The 24,845-nt window shown below is 32.1% G+C and overlaps 2 protein-coding genes across 6 annotated transcripts; both read right to left on the reverse strand.

The window, feature by feature from the left end:
* Positions 1-1,915: 1,915 nt before the first annotated feature.
* On the reverse strand, positions 1,916-10,186 carry LOC131631213 (protein PHOSPHATE STARVATION RESPONSE 1-like). Of its 5 annotated transcripts, none has more exons than XM_058901998.1 (9): positions 9,933-10,186; positions 8,485-8,548; positions 7,742-8,393; positions 7,431-7,644; positions 7,266-7,342; positions 7,147-7,186; positions 6,308-6,365; positions 4,864-4,933; positions 1,916-2,742 (listed from the first exon to the last, which is right to left on the reverse strand). In XM_058901998.1, the coding sequence occupies exons 3-9, from the start codon at positions 8,384-8,386 to the stop codon at positions 2,380-2,382; spliced, it is 1,467 nt and encodes a 488-aa protein (XP_058757981.1). In that variant the 5' UTR covers positions 8,387-8,393; positions 8,485-8,548; positions 9,933-10,186; the 3' UTR covers positions 1,916-2,379. The 5 variants fall into 5 exon arrangements, with proteins under 5 accessions (XP_058757981.1, XP_058757979.1, XP_058757982.1 ...); XM_058901996.1 differs by having other exon boundaries at positions 8,485-8,555; XM_058901999.1 differs by lacking the exon at positions 8,485-8,548.
* A 9,409-nt stretch (positions 10,187-19,595) lies between these two features.
* On the reverse strand, positions 19,596-20,673 carry LOC131631214 (large ribosomal subunit protein uL14x/uL14z/uL14y). The gene is made up of 4 exons (XM_058902000.1): positions 20,538-20,673; positions 20,135-20,419; positions 19,992-20,033; positions 19,596-19,832 (listed from the first exon to the last, which is right to left on the reverse strand). The coding sequence occupies exons 1-4, from the start codon at positions 20,548-20,550 to the stop codon at positions 19,750-19,752; spliced, it is 423 nt and encodes a 140-aa protein (XP_058757983.1). The 5' UTR covers positions 20,551-20,673; the 3' UTR covers positions 19,596-19,749.
* Between the last annotated feature and the right edge of the window lie 4,172 nt (positions 20,674-24,845).

A 24,845-nucleotide genomic window follows, 5' to 3' on the forward strand; every position in this document is an offset into this window, starting at 1 on the left:
AATGACTATTTTATCATTCTTTAAAAAAATTATTATTTTTAAAAAAATCAAATATTTTTCTATATTTTTTTAAAATTTTATTTTCGAAAGTCTTCTTTTTCTCTCCTCTTCAAACTCGAAACATAGCCTTACGATATTTTTTTATGTGTGTATTTTTGTTGTGACTTGTAAATTCATATAAATATATTAAACCCAATCCTTAGGCTCTGTTTGGTAAAATTAGCAGTTGGGTGATAAGCTAGCTTATAGTTGATGGCTGATAGTTTATGACTGATGGCTGGTGACTGATAGCTTATGGCTGATGGCTGATGACTGATAACGGATAAGCTAATTAAAATATTTGGTAAAATTAACGGTTTAACAAACTAATAAATGTAAAATGACATAAAAAGACATTTATTAATTAACAATTAAATGCACATTTAAAATAATTAAAATTTATAAGAGTATTAATGAAAGAAAAAATGATAAGCTATAAGCTAAAACGCTATTTAAAATAGCGTCTGAAAAAGAAACTATAAACTCGTGATGAAAAGACTGTTACCAAACAGATCTTTTATTATTATACGAGCTTATAAGCTATAAGCCATAAGCTATAAGCTCAAAATCAGACATGCCAACTAATATGTGAAATCCTACTTAGTATAGAAAGAAACTCACACACTTATAAAATATAAAAAATTGTGAGTTCAAGTATCCACTAATCACGTATGAAAATTTGTAGTGTCACTTATTGTGATTTCTCTTATACAACTCTCTTAATATGATATCTATATATGCGACTACTCAAATGTATACTATTTTTAATTTTGTAATTAAAATTTCAAGTATATAATGAAATAAAATTAATCTACATCCGCGCATCACGTGGGTCTTATTCTAGTTATTTCTAAATGTTGACAAAAAAAATTATCGACTATAATAAAATATGTATAAAAAATTAGGGGTGTTCGCGGACCGGTTTAGTTCAATTTTTAGAAAATTCGATACCCAAACCGATTAAAATAAAATGGATTGATTTAGATTGGATTTGTAAATTTTTGCGATAAACTCCAAACCAAACCGAGAAACAACGGGTTGGTTTGGATTGATCGGGTAGATTGAAAAATGTAAAAATATTTGAAAAAAAATAACTTATTTATGGAAATTAAGTTAACTTGTCCACATACAACATTTCATTTTTTTTCTTCTTGAAGTTGAATGTTTGGTAGTAATTATCATGATAATTAGTCATGATTGGTTTAGGTTGGGTTTGAGGATAGAAAGTTGAAAATCCGATGCCCGAACCAATTGTCATTGAATTTTATTTGTTTGCTGCGGTTTTTGCCCAAAGTGAAAAAATGTTCATCCCTAACACTATGGTTGGTTCGGATTCTGGTTTGGTTCGGATTTACCCGAACCAAATAAACATCCCTGTCAAAAATCACGCCCTGCCCATCCAATCCTTATATCATCATATTTGTTTGGTTCGGATTCTGCAAGGAGAAACACTCAGAATTGAATTTAGATTTGATTGTGTGACATTTACTTATGAAACCAAGCCATTATACCCCTCATTCGAACTACTTTTCATGATGCTGCAATTTAATGGTTTAGTCTTCAAATAGTTAAGCGTAATTAGTATTTACTCTCCGTCTCTTTTTAAATTTTATAAACCCCTCTTGTGAGTGCAAAATCTGCTTATGCATGTTTAGAATTAGCATTACTGCAGATTTCTCAGAATCATATTGAGCCACCATCTTTCTTAAGTTTTGAAAAATTACGATGACTCACCAGTAATACCAAACATGCATTAGAAATGGACAAGAAATACTACTTTTTATTTACCCAGTTAACACGTGTTATGGAAAACACAACAGAAAGAAACATAAATAGAACAGCTGCTGCAAGGAATCCAAAGTCAAATAAAAGAAAGTGAATTCAAAACACAAACCCCCTTCATAGTATGCCTTCCACACCATCATTGGTGGGAAAACTAACTTAAGAACTAAAATTGTACCTTTTTTAAAATCTTGGTACAGTTAAAACAAACAGTTCATATTAGAAATGTAGTACATACCAACATTGAAATTTGGGTTGTAGGAAGTTGATAAGATACTATCCTGATAAGATGTAGTAGCCATTATCTGCACTGTACAATAGAATCTCATCCTAACCAGGGTACCAAATAAGATAGGGTGTCGAAGAATGTCATTGTCAAAACTTTTACTTAACTAAATGAAAGGTAAACATACAAGTCCTCATTGAACACAACAGGACGGGGAAACACATTAATAAAGCTCTAGATATTAATCGATCAAGTCTTCCTTGCTAAAATTAAATTTCAAATGAATCAGTATTGTCTTGTCAGTTCAATGCTGATTCAGCAGAACATAAGGTTTATTCATCTGTCCTTGGCCGCTTAGAGGCTTGATGGCTATCTTCATTATCATTATGCTTAAGATCCTCAGAAGCTTGGGCTTTGAAGGTATCCTGTTTCCCACCAGCTTCCGGCGAGCTATCCTCAACTGTGGTACTACCATTAGCTTGATCAGATTCTGACCTGCAAAGGTCCGTTTTAGATGCTTCTGATTCATTTTTGGTAAAAGGATCTTTTATGGGGTCAGGAGACACTCCTGATGGATTCTCAATGGCCGACGATGATGCCTTAAAAGGTTCAACACCAGATTTGCATTGTTTCTCGAACATCATCTGGAGGTACCTGCCCTGCTCTTCTATTCGCAACTGTAGATTTCTTTGAATCTAACACAAAAATGAGAGTATAAGATCACGGAAAAAGGCGTGACAACTATATGGGAAAACTGTGAAATGCCTTGGACAGTTCATGTATGTGATATGACAGAAACAACATAACCCTAAATGCCATATGCATAAAGGTACATGTCAAATAATATTCCTGAAATTAGTTCCATGACCCAAGAAGAAACAACATAATTCTAATCAATATAACCAAAAATCTTTGGATTTCAAGAGGAGAAAAGAAGTACTCAATTCAAGTCTTAGATCTTTTGCAAAATTCATCTTAAACAGGATAGATAATTCTCTTCTTTTACAAATCAAGAAACGGGCATCACCTATATATTAACATGTTTTCTAAATGGTTAGTATCTGATTTCTAATTCATACTCCACAGCAAAGATAAACAATCAAATTTCAATGGACAAGTACACAGAGAGAATTAACATCACCTACTTTTGCTTTGTGAGGTAGCTTGTCAACTTTGGAGTAAATTCTGAGACTGTTGAATGTGTCCACCTGATTTACAGGATATGAAGTTTTTGGGAGTAGCCAGGCTAAAAGGTTGTCATTATCCTTTTTTTTTGTATGGAGGCTTGGTTTTATAGCCTCTCTGCGGGTCTCCCCATGTGATTTTAAGGTGATTCTGAATCATATTTGCAAAGGGGCTAGTTTTCTATTTCGGGTTGATCTTTTTTTCCCTTCAACTGCTGCTTACCTTGTAGATTTTGGAGGATTCCCGATCCTCCTGTTTTTTATTTTTTATTTCTTAATGAATTCTTCCTTTCGTAAAAGGTACCACAAGTATCTACGATGATACACAAAACTAATCTAATGACTGCATAGATGTTCACATTTAATTTTTGCAATGCATGTTAAACTTATGATAGATTAATTTGTGAAGATGCTACCAGATTAAGTAATGTTTTACTTTTTCAAATGAACCATTATTTTATTTCTCAATTTTGCCTCCACACAAATGCCATGTGCATCGCTCTCAAATCATTCTACTTTACCCAAAAGCATTTGGATGAGATGGTAAGGGATCTCTTCAAGCTTAACAAGAGGACCTGGGTTCGAACCTAACTCTAGGCATGGCAACTATTATAACAATAGTTAATAAGGATAATTTAGAAAAGTTGTTACACCCGTTGACTTATTTATTGCTTTTCCAGATTCTAAAGTAAGAGGAAAATAAGATGATAGAAAATATCCTGATAATAAAATACAGTAAGTTATATATTTATTATTATATATTATACTCATATTTATATGCAAATGCATTAATATTAGTTTATTAAATATTTATATATACATTTTAAATAAATATTTATATTTTTCCTGATACGTATTTATTAATATAAATATTTATATGTAATTTTAGTTTATACTTTATACTTGTTTGTATATTATATAATATGGATACATTTTAAATAAATATTTATATTTTTCCTGATACGTATTTATTAATATAAATATTTATATGTAATTTTAGTTTATACTTGTTTGTATATTATATAATATGGATAAAGGAGGAAAAAATATAGCATCCATGCACTTCCTTCCCTTTCCGCTCAATAGTGGAGGGAAATATATTTTAGGTAGGTCCCACACAACTTTCCATCCTTTTTCAGTGTTCCATTAAACCATGATAAACCAAACGGTGGAACATTTTTTTGATTTGCGTGCCTTCTATCCTCACACTATCTTTCCTTCAACTTCCTCATACGCCAAATATACCATAAATATCACTTAATATGGGCCATAGAGGGCATAATCATACCATTAAGACACTCTATTTAGACCACTATCCATTTTTTATTAAAAAATGAACAAAAGAACAGAAAATGAGAGAAATAGTGAATAATTTTAACTACTTTTATAGGCAAGTTACATTCCAATTTCCTTGAATTCATAAGCACCAATTGAAGCACAAATCCTAGTAAATCCTAAAAAAAGTTTATCGTACTAATCCCATTAAGTTATAGATGATGAATTTCTAAAGTCATGGCAATCGCAACAGAAATAGAGCTTGCTTACAAGTGTCTTCAAATCACACTTCTAATCTTTTAACAATAAAATGAACATATCATAAGGAAATTCACAAAAAAAGAATAAAATTCAAACCTCAAGCTGTTCGTGCAACCGCTTCTGAACCTCCATTTGCAGTCGTAGAGCTTCTGTTATCTCAATACCACTGTCAACGATGCAAAGGTAAAGTCAGCATACCAATCACTGTGCATGGATGTATATGAAATATGACCAAAAGCTTACATAGAGACATTAAATATTGAATCTGCACTAATGCATTTCTCTAAAGAAGTACCTTCCTGATCCATACAACTGAGAACTTGCTGCAGACTATATTGATGGATTATCTTAAAATCCTACTTTTCTAGCATTTTATTCATAATATTCAATCTTGAAGATATCCATAATTTTTGTTTGTCTGTTATCTTATCAGATTTTGAGATGATATATGCATAATTACTAAGAATCTGTTATCTTATCAGCTTATGAGACGATATATGCATATATGCATAATTACTAAGAATAGACCTTAACTAGGAAAGGACACATCAGATTGGCCAATGAATTAGTCATACGTTTTAAGTTAGAGCAGGCTCTATCAACAGGCTGTTAGAGTAGTTAACTAGTCATCCCTTTATAAATAGAGACATAGAATGTAAGAGAAGGCAGTTAGTTCATTATTAGATTCGAGATGTCACAGTTCAGGCTCTTGAATTCTTCTAGAAGATACCATTGTAAGATGGTTTTCTTCTTGACCCTGGATACCCACTGATCCAGAGTTGAAAGATAGTGGGTAAAATTTCCTATTTTCTTTCTGTAAATCTTGATACTCTCAGTATCTTTCATAATGCCAGCAGATGAGATAAATTTATACCACTAATCTCCATGCATGTTTACATGACAGTGTTGTGTGCATTGGTGACTTAATGTCAATCTCTAGAATGAAATTAGTAGCCAGGATAATTGGCCATGCAACTTTTTCCCTCTAAACAAAACAAATGGCCGACATCAATGATGAATGGAAAATGTTTATTCAAATTTCAAGTTTCAAAAGGGATATTCTCCTTTACCTTTAGACTGATTAGATTGGATGTTGGTAAAAGCTCAGGAGCAACATATATAATATTTAGGATTTGACTCCTCTAAAGTGGGGTGCAAATGTGCAATTTACTCCTCTAACCCACAACAACAACCAAATATTTTACCTACTATTGCCAAATTATAACTGTTGATTAGAAAATTAATGGTAGAGATTTTTGACAACATCATTGTATTTTTATACATACACATATTTTATCACAACCTCTTATTGATTTCTAATCAACAGTTATCACTCTGCATTTTACCCTGTAAAATACATCTCCCCCTTTAAAGAAGTCAAATTCAAATATTTAAAATGTGGAGAATATTTGTATTAGCAGAGTCATATTAGAGAACCAAAAAGTTGTCTAAAAAATTGATGTATCAATAGTCCTTAAAATACAACAATACATAACAAAAAAAGATGTTAACTTCAAATAAAAGTGGATAGTTTACTTACGTTTTTAAATCTAGAGATGAAATATCGTCAATGGGGCTTAGTTTTTTCTCTCCAGCTCCTGCCAACAGTATTCAACAAATTGTACATCATGTGATCATGCAAAGAAGGAGCATTACTCTATTTCAATAAAGATAATAAAGACACACTACTTATAGACATCAAATGCAGAAAAACCAGGTCAATAACAGAGTTCACAGTTAGGTCTCATAATATCTCCAATCTGCAAATCTAATTAAAATATTACAATAAAGGAAGTTGCAATTAGTACTTAATTTATTTAGAAAATTTAAAATTCTTTGATTCTCTTTGGACTTTATATAAAAAGGTTAAATTTAGCGGTATCACAACTAATTACACAGAATGTAAGAAAAATTTCGTGGAAAATTGCATCTTAAATGGTTTCCTCTAACATGAGCACGGGGGAGGGACAAAGAAAGGGGAAAATGTCTGAAGAAAACAGATAACCAAAATATTGCAAACAAAGGGTTAAGAGCCATAGACAACAAATTAAGACGTTATAGAGTTGCATCATTCAACAACTTCTTACATAGGTGACTTTTACATCCGTATATTCGAAAAGCATACTTGACATAAATTCCATGTTTCTCGATATGGAACAAAGCAAGTATCCAATTAAAAGGAAATTTGACAAGAACCATCTGCTTGGTAAAAGCTTTTAATTCTACTGTAAATTTTGCAGATCATTGTTCTTACTATAAAATAAGTTATTTAATAGCCAATGGACTCCTCATCCTAAGGCCTATATTTGGTTATTTGTTTTCTTCAGACATTTTTTCCTTTGTGCAAGAAGGCGCATATAATATACTATACTTATGTACCTTCAGATGACTCTGGTCTATATCTAGCAGTCCTGTATTTCTGCATTTCACGGAGCAAGATATTTGAATATAAGCATTCAAGGAGACAAACCTTGAAAAATAAGACAAAAGGAACATACTTGTAAGTGGCTTTTAACATGATATATAGTTAGTCCTTCAACTTTCATGAGCTTCAGCACACCCTTAGGGGTAGCTCCTGCAAAAAAAATAAAAATAAAATAATTGAGGCAGAAGTTTAACCAATTAAGACAATACTTGGGAGTGTGAAAGAGCTATGGACATACTTTCACTTCCACCAAGTTGGCTGACAGCCTCCACAAATGCCTCGTGAAGCTCAGGAGTCCAACGCATCCGTGGCTTGGCAGATGCAGAATTTGCTGAGGAAGATGGAGCAACACCAACATGGTTTTCTCCAGATATAGCTGGAAGTTGTTGATGGCCTTGGGATTGGTGTCCTGCTGAAAACTGTGAAGATGACTTTGAAATGGGATCCACCGCCTAAAGAAACAAAATGAGTTCCCAACATGTTCCTTAAATAAATTGCTAATCATTTACTCTGCAAGCTAATACGAATTTGAGTAATGAAAACTGTAACCTTTGGCTCAAGATCTTGAATATTATCAGCAAGAATATCATTCCAATTAGAAGTCAAAGTATCGTCGTCACTGATTAGCTGGTCAGCCCACTCCTGCCAATCATTTCGCTTAGAAAACTCCTCAGTAGCCATAATATTGCAGTCACTATTCTCTAATGGATTATTATTAATTGAGGCATTCGCTGAGAAATCAAGAAAGCTAGGCAGGGAATCTGCATGCCATGAAGCACTGTTTCCATTGGAATAATGTGTTGATGTGGTAGAAGGTACTGGTCCATTATTTGAAGAATACGGTAATGGCACTGGAGTCACACTACTCAATGGCTGTACAATAAATTGAGCATTTCTAGAGGATTTTTCATGAGGTGAAAGGGATGAGTGATGAAGGTCTGTTGAATATCCAGGGGAAGATGAAAACATATGCCCAACTGCTCCACTGGAACTTATATGACTTGCATGAGTAAAGGTTCTTGTCTTAAGATCTTTTTCCATAAAAGCTTGCTGCGAATCAGATAATCTGGGGTATGTCTCGTCTAGAGGTGTTGGATGGATAGACATCGATGAAGGAAGAGCTCCAGACATTCCTATGTTATTCAGCTGCTGGGAACTTGATCTTTCAATTGAGAAAGCAGGACGAGCTTCCATTATTTTCCTAAGTTGTTAATTGAAAAAGGTAAAGGTATCAGCTGTCTAGTCAACTGATAAAATCTGAGATTCGCGATTTCTCAGATGGTAATGCTCACCAGCAAAATACTACAGAGGTTTCTTTTTATTCTAGATACCCAAATCAGACAAGTTGACATCAAGCTGCACACTTGAAAAAGAAAATTGGCTGTTTAGTCTTAAATATCAAAAGCTAACCAAAAGAAAGAAACTCACTTGTGAGAATGTTGCTTCAGAAGATCATAAAATCCCGTCATGAAAGTAAAACTTATATAAATAGAATGGCAAGCTTAAATAGAAGGTTAAACGTGATAGAATGAACATGTTAGTGTTGTAAAAACTTAAAACCCCTTTAGTTGTTGGTCACAAGCCTCAAAGTTTCATGCATATAAGGTAGATATACAGTGCCATTCATTGCAGTTTCGGTTTAGAGATATGTAACAATTTCTTTAGTTCACATAAGTGGTAAGCACAGTCAGATATATGAAAAACATCATAATGTCCACAGTTATGCATTTATTTAAAAATGAAGACTCACATTGAGTTAATGGGCTACAGACTACAGAGTACTAGTTTGCATTTGTACACTTATACTTAGCATAATAAGTTACAGCACTTTGATACGCGATACAAGAATAACTCGGCATCTCCAGAATGTTACAGCTTTCAAAATAATGATAACATAAAATAAATGCACGGCACCTAAGCATCACAACATGAAATGTTAAAGAAGAGGACTAGAGAAATTCTTAGTATCATGTCCGATGATCCTTGGAGAAGGATTCAGTGACTTTGGGTGATTTTAGTTATTTTTTATGAAAGAGAAAGTAAAAAATTAAAAATTTAAAAACAGGGAAACAGAATGAGAGTCTTTTTAGTGTGAAAGAGACACAAAGTTAAGGTGACTTTGGCACCCCAAAGTCACCAAAACCCATTATGATATTGATAACACACAACCTGAATATTGTTCATCACTATCATCATGCAATATAAACCAAAATCTAAAAAAACCGCAGCCATCAAAACAAAGAAGAATTTCCCCATTCACAATCGATATCACTATCGAAATTTCTAACTACATGTATATAATTTACAAAAAACAACACAAAAACTGCAAAAGGCTAATCAGAAAACAAGTTATCTCCCACCTAAACAGTAAACACCAAGCTTCACTAATACATAGAACTGACAATAACTACTTATCCTTAGCTTGTAACTCTCAGAAAAATAAATAAACATACAAAAAACTAAAATTTAAAATTAAAAAAAAAAAAAAAACATGAGAAACAAATTCACACTCCATGATCAAACCTTCACATGATATAAACCTAAAAACATGCAAAATTAAAATACTCAAATTCGATTGAATTAAACGTCAAATAGCAATAAAAAACACTAAAAAGACAAAAAAAAACGCAAGAAATCGACAAGAAGCATCCACGAAAAAGGGGAAACAGAAGCAAAGGGAATAGAATAGCAACGGAAAGTTTCACAAAATCGATTGTGTGGTGAATAATCGAATTGTTACCTGAAAGATGGAGATTCGACGGGAAGTTGTAGAATTGAGAATTCCGTCGCCGGCGAAGCGAAGTTGATTGGATTTGTGGGAGTGAACGGTGACGAACGGATGCGGTTAGCACCTCTATTGGTTATGGAGGAAATGGCCACTTCATATTCAATCCAACGCCCCAAAGGAGCGCGTGAAGATACTCTCGGTTACGAAACACTCGTCAGCGATTGGTTTGCAACAGAAAAAAGAGATGAAAATATCTTAATCTTAACGGTGTGCACGTAAGGATTGGTTTGGTTTGCGCCATATGATTAGGGAAAATGTTCTTTCATTTACCTCAATAGGTAAAATATAAAAAGTTACTCTCACCCTCTACAAGTGAAAATTTTAGAGAATTTCTCTTTGTCACATGCAAAATTCTAATTATGTTTCTTGCTTTCGTAATTGTAAATTTGAAAGTATTTGTTTTAAAAAAACTGTTTTTTTTGTAAATACATCTACGAATGTATTTAAAATTGGCAAAAGATGGTAAGAATTACAGTTTTATTCAGTTCAGAGATTTTTCCGTAGGTGCATTTACGAAATGGCTTAACACCTGAATATTTCGTAGATGCATCTACGGAAGTATTTGATATATTTTGAACCAGCGTGATCACTCAACAATTGTTACATTTCTTCATCAACACTCACTCTCCACAACCTAAAAATCCTACTTCTCCAATACCAATTTTCACTCCAAAACTCCAACTTTTTGATGTAACAAATCAAAGGGAGCAAGAGAAGACTGAATTTCAGGTAAATATTTATATTTGTCCATTGCATTGCTCACATTGTGCATCACTTTTTAATAAAAAAAAAAGTTATGTTGCTTCCGTAGGTACATCTATGGAGTGTTGAAGATCAACACGTTCCGGAGGTGCTTCTACGGAACGTGTCTGTGTTGTTTTTTTCAGTAGTGTTGTAATTTTGTGTTATTTTGGTAATTGTTTGCAAATAGGTGGTGCACCCCGATAATATCTCAAGAGAATTAGTTCCTTTAGTCGATGTTTCTCCGAGTGTTGAAGGGGTAGTTGCAAAGGCTGTAGATGTCGGCGATGACTTTAATAACAAGCAAGAGTTTGATGATCGTGAAAGCATGCTCATATGGATTCGTAGGAATGCAACTAACCTTGAATTTGATGCGGTTATAGGAAGATCGGATAATGGTATGGCGAGAAGAAACGCTTTCATAACAATGTTGTGCGAAAGAAGCGGGAAATACCATCCTCCTCTAAGGAATTTTAAAAGAGACGACACAGGTACTAGGAAATGCAAGTGTCTATTTAAAATTTGTAGTTACATGTTGGCTAGCAAGAAGTAGAGATTTAGTATTATTTATGGTTTGCCTAACCATGACTTGTGCTCAAAGTTACAACGTCATCCTAGTGTATGTCGGTTTAAACCGGAAGAGAAGACATGTATTAGTGACATGTCCTTGAATCTTGTCCAACCGAAAAATATACTTGTCACATTGAAACGGAAGGAACCCGACAACTTGTCAAATATAAGGCAAGTGTATAATCAACAGTACCGCAATAACAAGGCGAGTAGGGGAGATAGAAGTGAGATGCAATAGCTCTTAAAATTGTTGGATGATAACGAATATGTGTCACGGTACAGAACTTGTAACGATGGGGTTACGGTCCGTGATATTTTATGGATTCGTTTGAATTTGATAAAGTTGTTTAACACTTTCCCGACATTGCTCCTTCTCGATTCTACCTACAAGACCAACAAGTATCGACTTCCATTATTTAAGATGGTCGGTGTTACATCCACCGAGAAGACATACGTCGTTGGTTTTGCTTTTTTGGAGTGTGAAAAAGAGTATAATTTTAGGTGGGCATTAGAGGTGTATCGGTCACTTTTGAATAAACAAGTCGAGATGCCTAAGGCAATTTTTATGGACAGCGATAGCGCTTTGATGAATGCGGTGGCAAAGATATTTCCTTCTTCTAATGCATTACTTTGTTGATATCACATAGCATGTGATGTGATAAGTAAGGTTAAACCCACGGTAGAGACAAAACAAGTAGAGACCGAAGGCGGTAAATCGATGAAGCCCGGTGTTATTGTTGAATAGACAATGGATGCATGGTCTCGTATTGCAAGTTCTTCGACAAAAGAATTATACGCCGATTCCGTCATTCAATTTTGAAAATTGTGTGAAAAGTATCCGGATTTATTGAAATATGTTGAAAGTACCATTCTTGATAAGGTGAAGGAGAAGTTTGTTTGTGCGTGGACTGATGATGTCTTACGGAAAGCAAAATATCTTAGATCCTTCCGAAGATATACCTGCGGAAAGTTTTGTGAGAGGACATGTGTGGTTCATATTCACCTAGTTCTTCTATAAAATTGGGGTTTCTAATATTTTATTTCACACAAACACAAAAATATCTCAATATGAGTACAACATCCATTGGTATGTCGCAAGTGTCTCCTACTTTGACGGTAGAACACACGGGCGGACAATCAAACTCCACGAATACACCTCGCTCGAGAGCATCATTGACGAAATCCAATACTGCCTATTTTACGGTGACATACAGAAGGTTGTGAAGCTTGAGTATTGTTCACCTTCAGCTGACGAAGGAGGGAACGTCGTTTACAGCAACTTTGAGCTCAAGACCCGAGCGAATGTTTTTGCGATGTGGCGAATGTTTTAAGGTTTCGAAGAAAAATTCCCACTCGAGTTTGTAGAAACGGTCCAAAGAACGGTCGAGCAAATCTTAGATATGTGCAATTGTCCACCCGACTATTGATATGTAATATTTAATTTTCTATTGGAATTAACGATGTAATGTCGGTTTTAATCAATGAATGTTGTTTTTCTCCTTACAAATGTTGTTTTTCTGGTTTTCTGATTCTGGGTATATTCCGTAGATGCACCTATGGACATATTTTGTATGTGCATCTACGAAACATTTTCACGCAAAATATAAAGCAGAGGGGCAATTTTGGCAAATCAATTGTGGGTGAGAGATCCAAGGGGTGGGGTTAGAGATTCTCAAATTTTATGCACATGTATTTCATAAGAGGTATCGTCAATTGAATTGACGATATTGTATAAATGGAACCGTAAATTCAATTAGTGACATCTTTTATGAAGTATATGCGGCCGTCAATTGAATTGGCTACACCTAAAGATGGAAATAGGCTGGGTCAAGTTAGACTTTATCAAGTTTGAGTCTGACCTACTAAAATATTCAAAAAAAATCTAAGTCTAGCATGTAGTCTAACAAAAAGCTTACTTTTAAGCCTGAGCGTAGCCTTTTCGAATGTCTGATTGGCATAATAGTCTACTTAAAAGTCTCGTTTATTTGAACATTTGTAAATAAGTAATTCAATTAATGTTAAATAAACTAACAAACTAAAAGATCAATGAGACTAAACGTTTGTTTTCATTGACTCATTTGAGTTTACTTATTAGTAAATTTTGTGATAATATTTATTTAAGAAAATTTATAAAAACAACTTTTGACATTGTTCATAATATTTTTTTCAACTTAATTTCATAAGTTTTTCAAGATAATAAAGTTTTATTTTTTCGTATTTTAATTTCAAGTTCAAAATATAATATAATAATAATAAAAGTATTTTTTTATTTAAATAGACCGATTTGATAGTTCTAAGACACTTTTTTTATGACTTATGGCCTAACCTTTTTAGCTAGATAAGTTTGTAAAAAATTCTAAGCATTTTTTATTTAAATTAAGTCTGACCTGGCATGGACCTGTGTAATCTATGTCGTAGACTCCTGTTAGTTGGTATGATATATTCTCATCCTTAGTTACATAACAAGCAATCGCCGAATTTGAATTTGCAGCACCTAATATTTTTTAAATGGAGGCGCCAATTCATTTGACAATACCTTTAGTTTTTTATTTAGTTCGGATAATAGGGACACTAGTACCTACCTCAAACCCGCTTCATTTGTTTTATTATGTATATTATTTTATTCTTTTATAATTTAACATATTAAATATGTGACAACGTTTTGATGTTTTGGATTGTATTTATTATTTAAAATATTTAAAATGTATGCAAGGAATTTTTTGAAATTATTTTATTTTATTATTCATAATATAATCTGATTTTGAAATAAATAAATATTTCTGTTAAAAATAATAATTTCACTAAATGGATGGTGGCGTGGTGGAGATATCCAAACCCGTTTGAGTCGGGTTTGAGTTTTAATTCTTCATCCTTATTTGAGTTTGGGGTGGAGAATGAATATTGTTTGAGAATTCAAATTTGAGTTTAGGGGAGGTAATAACCTTTTCTGCCTCGCCCCGTTGTCATGCCTACTTACAAGTGATTATATTAAATAAAATTTTAATATTAATATTTTTTAATTGTATCATTTTAATAATTTTATTTTCATTACTTTTAATAATTTTATATTAAGTAGATTTTTTTTTAAAATCATAAATGCAAAAGGTCAATTTTGTGTCAATTGGATCCAAGTTTCATCAATTAAACCTATTCCACACCCTAGTAACTAACGGTGCTAATTGAAATAGCCTAAACAATATTCCAATTCCAACTAGAAAACAACAATGTAAGCTTTTTCATATGAAAAAGTGAATTAAATATAATGAGCTAAGGAATTTGTGGGCACCTAGTCATATTCATCATGAAATATATATATATATATATATATATATATATATATATATATATATATATATATATATATATATATATATATATATATATATATATATATATATATATATATGACATTAAAGTATGATAAAACAAAACAAAAATATGACATTAGGCACTTGCCCTAAACCATGTCTCTTATAATAAGAAATTGTGGACAAAAGGGTCTCATGAGTGTGAAAATTCGGGAATCTTTGCCATAACCTTTCAAAGTGCAACATCCACTCAAATAAAGCCTAACCTATTCCACGTGTTCTACACACTCTTGAAAATAATTTTTAAACAGGCTATTAATATTTACAAATCAATAATTTAAAAAAATAAAAAATAATACTAAACATTAATTGCATTGCACATAAATTTAGAGGTACGTTTCTTATTGCAAACTAAATTGTTGGATAGAATGACATATATCATGAACTAAATAATATATGTTTATTATCGGGAACTACTTGATACCAAAACTGACCCTCAAACCGGACTATACCGGTGGTGAGAAACCAAAAATATATGTTTACTAAGATGTTGGATAGAACCACATATACTAGATCAAGTGGTGGTGAGGTAAATCAGTTTGCCTATGAGATTTCTATAGGAATGGATAGAGAGGTGCCTTTATTTTGAAGAAGTTTTGTCTATAATTAAGGGTGTTGGCGAGTTAAGAGTTGAGGTGCTCAGTTTATGTTAAAAGGTCCAAAATATATTTTCATTGGAAAGTGTAGATTCTTAGTTTGGGTCTGGCCACTTCTGGCTCCAAGAAATATTTGAAATTGCCTAAGTCTTTGATTTTAAATGAGATGTTGAGAAAATGCTTAATTGAATTGCTCTCTTGTATGTCATTATGTGCAAGATATCGTCAACATTTATCAAAATTGTAGTGAAGGAGTCATTAATAGATTTGGTGACTATGGAGCATCCCTTGAAAAGTAAATCAATGAGTTCGGAAATATTAATGAGTGAAACGTCTATGGATATGAAGAAACTTTGATACTACATATTTATCGAAAATTTTAAGACAATGGGATATGGATTATCGCTCTTATAAACCAAACATTTCCTTTATTTGTAATCGATGTGAAACATTTTAGCACAACTTTCACACTTAAAATTTAACGTAGTCAAATTCAGAATGAGTTAAATAAAAAGTCTATTATAAGCAAGAAATTAAGAGATATAAGAATTAAATAAATAATATTATTAGTATCCATAACAAAACTGCATTTAAATTCTTGTTAATTTTTTGACACAATTTTCTTCCTGTCGAACAACCTGTTTCGACGCAAGGAATTCCAGTTTCAATAATTAAGTATTGATAACTAAAAAACAAATGTCTCTTGTTGTTGAACTTTTATATTATGGCTATAACTTAGCGAAATCAAAGAATAAACTAGAATTAAAGTATTTGTAGAAGATACATGTTCATGAGGCATACAAATGCAAAGAGAAGTATATGGATATTGAGGTTCATTTATTATCTAAGTCAAACAATATATAGGGAATGCTCATACCATCTTTAGTGTGCCTATCACACCTTTAGAAATCTCAAAACATCCCTAATGTTTGAATGTACATTTTCGAGATATGCATCTTTAAATGCTAGTAACATTTGTGAGATTTAACATTCCCCCAATATTTTCTTTGGTGCCATATTTGTAGCCTAAGAATATGCATTTTATGGACGTAGGGCCCAATTTAGTTCTAGCATGAGTTAGGGTTGAAGCATAAGAAATACATTCAAAAAATTCAAATCATGAAATATAGGTTGGTGATTAAGTAATAATTCAAAAAAATGTTTTAAATTTCAAAACGACAATTGTCAATCTATTAATAAGAAATGTAGCATAATACAAGACATATGACATAAACAATTTATGAAGTTTAGTTTGGAAAAGGAGAACCCTAGTAACATTAAGGAACGGCCTATGTCTTCATTCTACTATGGAGTCTAACTCAAGTTTCTCTACATAAAATGTTTGAGTAATGTCCAATGAATTATAAAAACAAGTTATGAGGAATTTAACTTTAATTCATTATCATTTCTAATAGTTTTAATATTAGCTAAAAAATATTGGAAATCAAATAGTTGTAATATTACCTAAAAAATGATTGGAAACATAAGATATATTAATTAAGGGTAAATTAATAATTATATTAATTTTTATATAGAATCAAAAAATCAAATACATGTGAAATTTTATTTTATTTTTAGTTATATAGAGGTCTCATTAAAGGAATTCCAAACAAACTTTTAAAGGAAGAAAAGAATATAAATTTGTCCAAGCAATTACATATGATCATCAAAAAAATAACTGAATGCTAAGTAGCTAAAGTGATATTTACAATTGTGTAACTTGCAAGATAATTTATCATAGGACCATAGAATTGCAACAAGAGTTAAATAACCACACATAATCAATTTTACATATGTATCTAATCATTCATATGTTACCATCAAATTGCAAGGAAAGCAAGTTTGAAATAGTAATATCACAATATGATAAGATGAAAGGGAGAAAAAAAGATTAAACACCTATACAACTCATTAATAATACAGGAAAGATCATCAATCGATACAAAGTGTTTGATCGATTGCAAGAGCATCACTGAAATTAAGACAATAGCTACGAAGATCATAGCTATATTGTGGAATGTTCCTATGACGTCTCATACCTTGCTTCCAACTACTCTTCAGCTTGTATAGCAGCTTCCTGAGAACCCTTGAAGCATGTTTACAACAACCAAGTTGCCTCCTTCTTTGAGCATTACCAAGTGTCACTAAAGGACTAACTCTCATTTTACTCTAAACTCTCAAGAATTGTGCTCTTTGAGAGATATAAAACTGTGGTACTTTCACTTTATAGTGTTTTCTCTACAAGTCAACTTGGAACATGGATTGGTATTAGAAATGCATCATGAGAAAATGGACTAAAGAAAACATGAAAGGAGAGTTTTCAAGTCTCAACCACACAAAGGTGAGATCAAATATATGATGTTGAATTTTGGTCTGTGGTAGATGTTAGGCATTATCATGAATAGTGTATCATGTGATTAAAAGTTAGTTTGGTACCTTTACATGGTTTAGTAGTGTCCCAACATGGAGTAGGGATTGAAAATTGCACTATGGTGATGTTACATCAAGAGGATGTTCAAACATCTTTTGGGAAGAGTCTTCTTTATGAGCAACTATTTTGTATACATTTTTTTTGGCTAATTTCCTTGGATGATTCTAGGCCCTCAAACATAAACGTGTAATGCAAGCTATCGTTAACTAAAAGTTTCAAAGGAATCAGATAAGAAATCAATGTTATTTTCTTTTGGTTCATAAGTGAGGGAATGACTGAACTAAAGTAAAAATAGTATTTTAAAATGTGATGTATTTATTCTTAATTTAAAATTTCAATTGTTATACCTTTAAAATTAGTTTTTTTTTATAATTAAAAAAATAAAAAAAATTAAATTCATTTTTTATAAATTAACATAAATAAGTTATTAAAATTAAAATCAGTCAAAGTCACATTTTTAAAAAAAGATGCATGTCAATAAAGATTTTTATGACAAACCATTTGAAATAATTTTCTATTTAGGTAATTTTAAAATTTTAATATATAAAAAAACAAAGATTTAATAGAAATACGTTGATAGTGTAAAACAGTTTTACACTATTTATGAAATCATAACCGTTAAATGACACTAAAAAAACAAAATATCTAATTAACATTTTAAATGTTACTATTTTGACCAATTTTGCATTTTATAAAAAACATTTTTGATAGGTTATGCTTTTCCGCGTGTAGTTTTCAAAATATGTTTTTTGGTGTCTGGTTATCAAAACATGTATCATAATGAAGTTATAATACACCCAAAATAGCATACTAAACAACTATTGGTGACTAACGAATTCTGAAAAAGGTCTTTTAACTAGAATTTTTTTAGAAATGCAAATATAGAGCTCCCCTCAAGACAAAATATGAATCAGGATTATTCGTTATGAAGAGCAATTTGACAAACGATTTTCACCATCAAAATGTGGAACTAATATCAGGTTACTTGAAATATGTAATTGAGGTATTAACTTCTTTAAAATCACCAAAAAAACGCATGCAAATTCTTTGCATAGGATTTAGACAAAAGTTTAAAAACATTTAACCTTAACTAAAATATAGCAGACTGCAATGTAATATAATTAGCTATATAACCGTTATAATTGAAAAACTAATTCAATAAGCCACAAAAAAAACGGACATCCAAACAGGCTTGTTATTGAAAAACCAACAAAGACCACCCAGCATTCTTTTAAGCTTTTCAAGACCTAAACATCAAATTGGTCAAACAAGCAGCTATTAAGCTTTAGAAAATCTTCCAATGCGTGAGAAATGGCAAGATAAATGATAAAAATTGGTATTGGTATTATTTGAAAATAAATAACATAAACACTCTGGAACCCTGGAGTTTAGTTGAGGACTGGTACTCCTTACCAATAAATAATGCATACATAACTAGGTGAATCAAATAACAAACCACTAAAATGTTTTTGTCAACACTACTAGAATGTTACATATTTCTAATGACCAAAAACAAAATAATGGTCAATAGATTATATCAATGAGCACTTAGGTGCAGCTTCAATACATTGCAAAACAAAATTTTCAAAAGAATGCACATACCAAACCACACAACAAATAAAAACACATTCATAAAAACAAATTCTTATAGTTATACTAAGAATTAATATCATCATAACTATTAGAATGTTTGTTTCAGATTTTCAATGACAACAAAAAATTAAAGGTCAATCGAGATATCAACGAACACTTGAGAATCAGCTTGAATTCAAAATTTCACTTACAACATTGTAAAATCCATTTCAGATTTGAGAATCAGCTTGAATTCAAAGAATTCATTGACGGCATAGTAAAATCCATTTCACGAAAAACAAAAGCAAGCACATGCACAATAAATAAAAACAAAGCATAAAACCAAACAACTCTTATAACTAAGCATTAATATCTTCAAAACACTTCTCATTACAGAGAATTAAAGAGCTTCAGTCACTTAGAATAATATTCAACCTAAAACAACACCAAATGGCAGAAACAAAATCTTTTTGAATACTAGAAAATTCAACTTAAACAATAGCATTAGCAGCACTTGCAATCCTGGGCCACAGATCAGCACACTCCTTCCCAATTGGACCAGTAATTGCAGAACCTATAGTTTAAACAACACAATATTAAATCCAAGAACAAATACCCTAATATCAATAATTAACTGACAGATTAATAATAATCTGATCAACTATTAAGCTCAAATAATTATCAGTAAATAACCTAAACTAAAACAAAAACTATTAAAGTATATAATTAATACCTTTCATTTCACCCTTAGGATTCACAATCACACCAGCATTATCTACAAAACAAACCAAACCAAACAAAATCATAAACAATTTACTAACATACAAATCAATATCAACAACGAGTTTGGGGAGAAATTCGAAAAATCTGAAATACCTTCGAAGTACATGAAAACACCGTCCTTTCGGCGCCATGGTTTGCGCTGACGAACGATAACGGCCGGCAGCACCTTCTTACGGAGATCTGGCTTTCCCTTCTTCACGGTAGCCATAACCATGTCACCAACGCAAGCAGATGGCAAACGGTTCAATCTTCCCTTGATACCTTTGACGGAAATGATGTAAAGATTCTTAGCTCCGGTGTTATCAGCGCAGTTCACCGTCGCAGCCACCGGCAGACCGAGTGACATCCTGAACTTGTTACCCGCGGAACCTCCGCGACCTGAGAAACAATTCGAAATCGAAATCAGTTATTCAAGCGTGGAAAGAAGTTAATCAATGATTCAGAAGTGAAGAGAAATTAGAGTGATTGATATGAGAATCAGAAAATGAAATTGTACCTCGCTTCGACATTGTGGCTGCTCGATCACAGAACGAAACAAACCCTAATGCTCTCTTTCAGTTTTATATATGGCTCTTTGTTCTCAGACTAGGGTTTTAAAATCATTCTCACTTTGAATAGCATGGGCTTTCAAACCCGGCCCATTAAATTGCCACGCGTTAAATCAAACATTTTTTTGGTACTTTATTGAATATAAAAAATTATTTTATATTTTTGACATATAGATCTATACTATGATTATTTTATATTTTATCCATGTATTTGCCGTTATTTATTATTGCGAAGTAAAAAATATTAAATTAAAAATAATCAACTAATTTTATTTAAATGGTAAAAAAATTAACATTGTAGTAAAAATTAAAAAAATAATTTTAACACAATTTTTTCAAGTAATTCACTTGATTTGGGCGGAGGAATTAATAGATACTCTCAAAATCCTATTGATGTGGTTATATTTGGTCCCAAAGTTCAACAATACAATATCTACCGTGGTTGTTTTAAACGATGATGTGATGATACTTGATAGTTTGTATTTGTTTTTTTTATATTTGACTGTACTTATTGTTTTGGATTGATAAACTCGCTTATATACAAATACATAATTTAAATTAATAAGGTTTTATCATCTAATCTAATTAAAAATTAAAATCATATAAGTATATCCAACATAAAGCTCATATTCAAATAGAACTCCGGTGAAGAATATAACTTAGTTCAATTATGTAAAAATTAATGGAAGAATTAAAAACATTGTCAAAGTTATGCACGCACACTTATTTCTAGCGTCGTCTTTAAGAGTGTTTAAGGCGATCTACAGTACGTGGTCTCACATTTTTTCATGTTTAAGCTATGCTAAAAAAGTGCCTCCATTTATATATTTCACTACTAATTATGCTTAAATAAAGTCTCTTAATAAATTTTCACAATGCAAATGAAGACAGCTTCAACTTCTTACACAGGGTCTCTCAAAAGTTTGAGACGACTTTGCTTATGTTTGCATACAAGATATGAATATTATGATTTATTTATTTTAAGACAAAATTTAAAAGGGCTGATTGATTATAAAATACAATTCTTTACTTCAATATTAGATGATATAATTGTGCTCATGTTTTTATTTACATATGTCATTTGTCTAGCTTGTAATGCCTTAATATTTTGTCTACTTACCTAATACCTTAATATTTTGGATGAAGATATAAGATCTTCTTTTTGTATGGTCATAGAGTATTGAGTTTGTTGTTAATCTCGCTTTTGTCAGACGCCTTAACAAGTTGTATATATATGATACTGAGAAATATTGAGATTATCCGTATGAGAATGGCAATACGGAGACTGTAATATATATATATATATATATATATATATATATATATATATATATATATATATATAGAAATATTTATAGTCCATTACATGTTATTGTCGATTTGAGACTTATATACAAATATTCCTTAACAAATAAATACATATCACACTACCGTAGTTGAAGCGAGAGGTTCACGGACACTTAGACTGGTCCGAAAATCATCAAAGAGGTCTCTAGGGAGGCTTTTGGTGAAGATATCATCAATTTGGTGTCGAGATGGAACATAAAGAACACAGGGTTGACCACGAGCGGCCTTCTTTCGAACAAAGTGAATGTCCATCTTAATGTGTTTTACACGCTAATGCAGGATATGATTGTCGGATAGATAGATAGCACTAACATTGTCACAATACACAAGAGTAACCTATGAAATAGGAAAATGAAGCTCCAAGAGAAGGTTGCAGAGCCAACATGATTCTGATAGAGAAAGCGTGGGTTGTGTCGTACCCTAATTGTGTCTATTGCCCATTTCGTACATTCATTCATCTATTGATAAAAAAAGTCATAAGTTTGTCACCGTGCATCATCATTTCATCTGTATTATCAGAAGTCAAAAAGTTTAACTTTTCGATCATTGGTTCTTGACTTGGTATGTTACTTGGTCTGTTACCTTGTATGTTATCTGCTATGTTACCTGGTCCGTTACCTAGTCTTTTAACTTGAATGTTACCTAGCCTGTTACTTGGTCTGTGTCATGCCCCAAAACTTTCCTTTTGAACTTTTAGTCACCTTATTCATTCCATTTCATTTATTCATGCATTATACATTTAAACTTCATAAGCAATAAGATTAATCTAAATCAGTTATTCAAGCGTGAAAAAAGAAGTTAGAGTGATTAATCTAAGAATTTGGAAGAAATTGAACCTCGCTTTGATATTGTCGATGCTCGATCACAAAACAAAATAAACCCTAATGCTCTCTTTCAGTTTTATAGGGGCTTGCGTCGTAAGGGGGGATATGGTTTGCTTAATTCTTTTTTGGAGGATTCTTGGGTGGATGAGGTGTTCCTCTAAGATTTACTTTCCAATTTTCCATAGAATATAACTTCTCTCTAATGAGAAAAAAGGGGAAAGCTTGAGAGATTGGTAGGTTGATTAACGGAGTCGTGATTTGGGATTTCTAGCAGAGGAGATCCCTCTTTAACTATGAGTTGGATTTGGTTGTTGACCTTCTTCTAGATATCCAATTGACTATCCTTTCTTTGGATAACGATAGGTGACGTTGACTCTTTGGGAAGGATGACACCTATTACGTTTCTTTTTCTATAGTGCTTTGTTTAAGGCTCAAGCTTCAACTGATACTTCCTCTAAGATTTACTTTCCATAGAATATAACTTCTCTCTAATGAGAAAAAAGGGTAAAGTTTGAGAGATTGGTAGGTTGATTAACGGGGCCGTGATTTGGGATTTCTAGCAGAGGAGATCCCTCTTTAACTATGAGTTGGATTTGGTTGTTGGCCTTCTTCTAGATATCCAATGGACTATCCTTTCTTTGGATAACGATAGGTGACGTTGACTCAATGGGGAGGATGACACCTATTATGTTTCTTTTTCCATAGTGCTTTGTTTAAGGCTCAGGTTTCAACTGATACTTCTTCTATAGAGTTGAATGATGTTTTGACCTCAATTTGGTAGCTGAGCACCGTCTAAAGTGGTTGTGTTCTCCTATCAACTTCTCCAAAATAAGATCTCCTATAAGTATAACTTGTTTAAGATATGTGTTATTCTTGACCCTATTGATATCTCTTATGGATTGTGAATCAGCCTTATTTAGTTTGTATTTGACATGTTTCTCACTTGCAGTGTGGCAGAAAATATTTGGTATTTGATCTCTCACTGGCTATGTAGAGTATGGCTATGTAGAGTAGTGGTTTTACCAAGGGACATTGTATTGTTGTTTGGACTTTTTTCTTCCTTATGAGATCTTACTAGGATTAGAGGTGGGTTTATTATAATGGGTTTATTATAATTTGGCACTAAGTAGTGTGGACTATTTGAAAATCCCAAAACGATTGCATCTAAAATTACAATCAAACCTTAATTAAAAGGATGACTTTCTTAAAATTTCAAATTTTAGTTCATATTTTTAAAGTGTTTTCCTGTTAAACATTGTGCCACTAGTTTGACTCTTAATTTTTAGTTCTACAGCTTTCCTTCGTGAACATAAGAATTTTGACAAACTAAAACCATAAACTACAAAATCCGTTAAATATTGAACAAAGGTCTAAACTATAAAAATGTATAAAACCTTTAGAAATTTTAAACTAATGGAAGTCGAGAGCACTCTTAATAGGAAAAATGAAGTGTTATGACACTATCAGGCAACAAGAAAATTGTGGAATGTAAATGAGTGTTTATTACGAAGTGTAATTCAGCCAGATTGCGAGGTATAAAGACTGCTTGGTAGTTTTCACCCATACCTATATAATATATTACTGATAAACATCTGCTCATGTTGCACAATTCAACACTGTTGGAATAATTTTATCTCTTGCTATTAACCTAGATTGACCCCCACATCACTTGAATGTTAAAAATGTCCTCCTAAATGATGATTAAGAAGAAAAAATATACATGGTTGGTCATCATGGTTTTGAAGACAAGTTTGGATTAAATATATGCAAATTGAAGATAAAAATTCCATGGTTTAAAGCAATTTTTGAGACCATCATTTGAAAGGTTCATTCAGTCTATATAAGAAATAACTAAAATTCAAGGACATGCTGATCATACTTCATTCACAAAATTCTACAATGATGGAAAATAGTGTGAAAAATGTTTATCTTGGTAATGTATTTGAAATGGGAAGAGTATAAGAGAAAGTAGTTGCAGACTTTAACATTAGCAACTTAAGAGCTTAGAGATATTTCCTTTGTATAGAGGTTGCTCTACCTAAAAAAGGAATTGTGATTTCGCAACAAAAAATACAACCTAGACCT

This window comes from Vicia villosa, unplaced genomic scaffold (assembly GCF_029867415.1).
Source record: "Vicia villosa cultivar HV-30 ecotype Madison, WI unplaced genomic scaffold, Vvil1.0 ctg.000790F_1_1, whole genome shotgun sequence".
Lineage (NCBI taxonomy): Eukaryota > Viridiplantae > Streptophyta > Magnoliopsida > Fabales > Fabaceae > Vicia > Vicia villosa.

What these genes read in the sequence shown, in the direction of transcription:
- LOC131631213 (XM_058901999.1), bottom strand. Translation starts at nt 8,386, where the DNA reads ATGGAAGCTCGTCCTGCTTTCTCAATTGAAAGATCAAGTTCCCAGCAG. An exon ending in CCAACTTGGTGGAAGTGAAA is followed by an intron (nt 7,343 to 7,430) that starts GTATGTCCATAG and finishes TTTTTTTTGCAG; the next exon opens with GAGCTACCCCTAAGGGTGTG. An exon ending in TAGACCAGAGTCATCTGAAG is followed by an intron (nt 6,366 to 7,146) that starts GTACATAAGTAT and finishes TACTGTTGGCAG; the next exon opens with GAGCTGGAGAGAAAAAACTA.
- LOC131631214 (XM_058902000.1), bottom strand. An exon ending in TGTTTTCATGTACTTCGAAG is followed by an intron (nt 20,034 to 20,134) that starts GTATTTCAGATT and finishes TTTGTTTTGTAG; the next exon opens with ATAATGCTGGTGTGATTGTG. An exon ending in TCCTAAGGGTGAAATGAAAG is followed by an intron (nt 19,833 to 19,991) that starts GTATTAATTATA and finishes TTTAAACTATAG; the next exon opens with GTTCTGCAATTACTGGTCCA.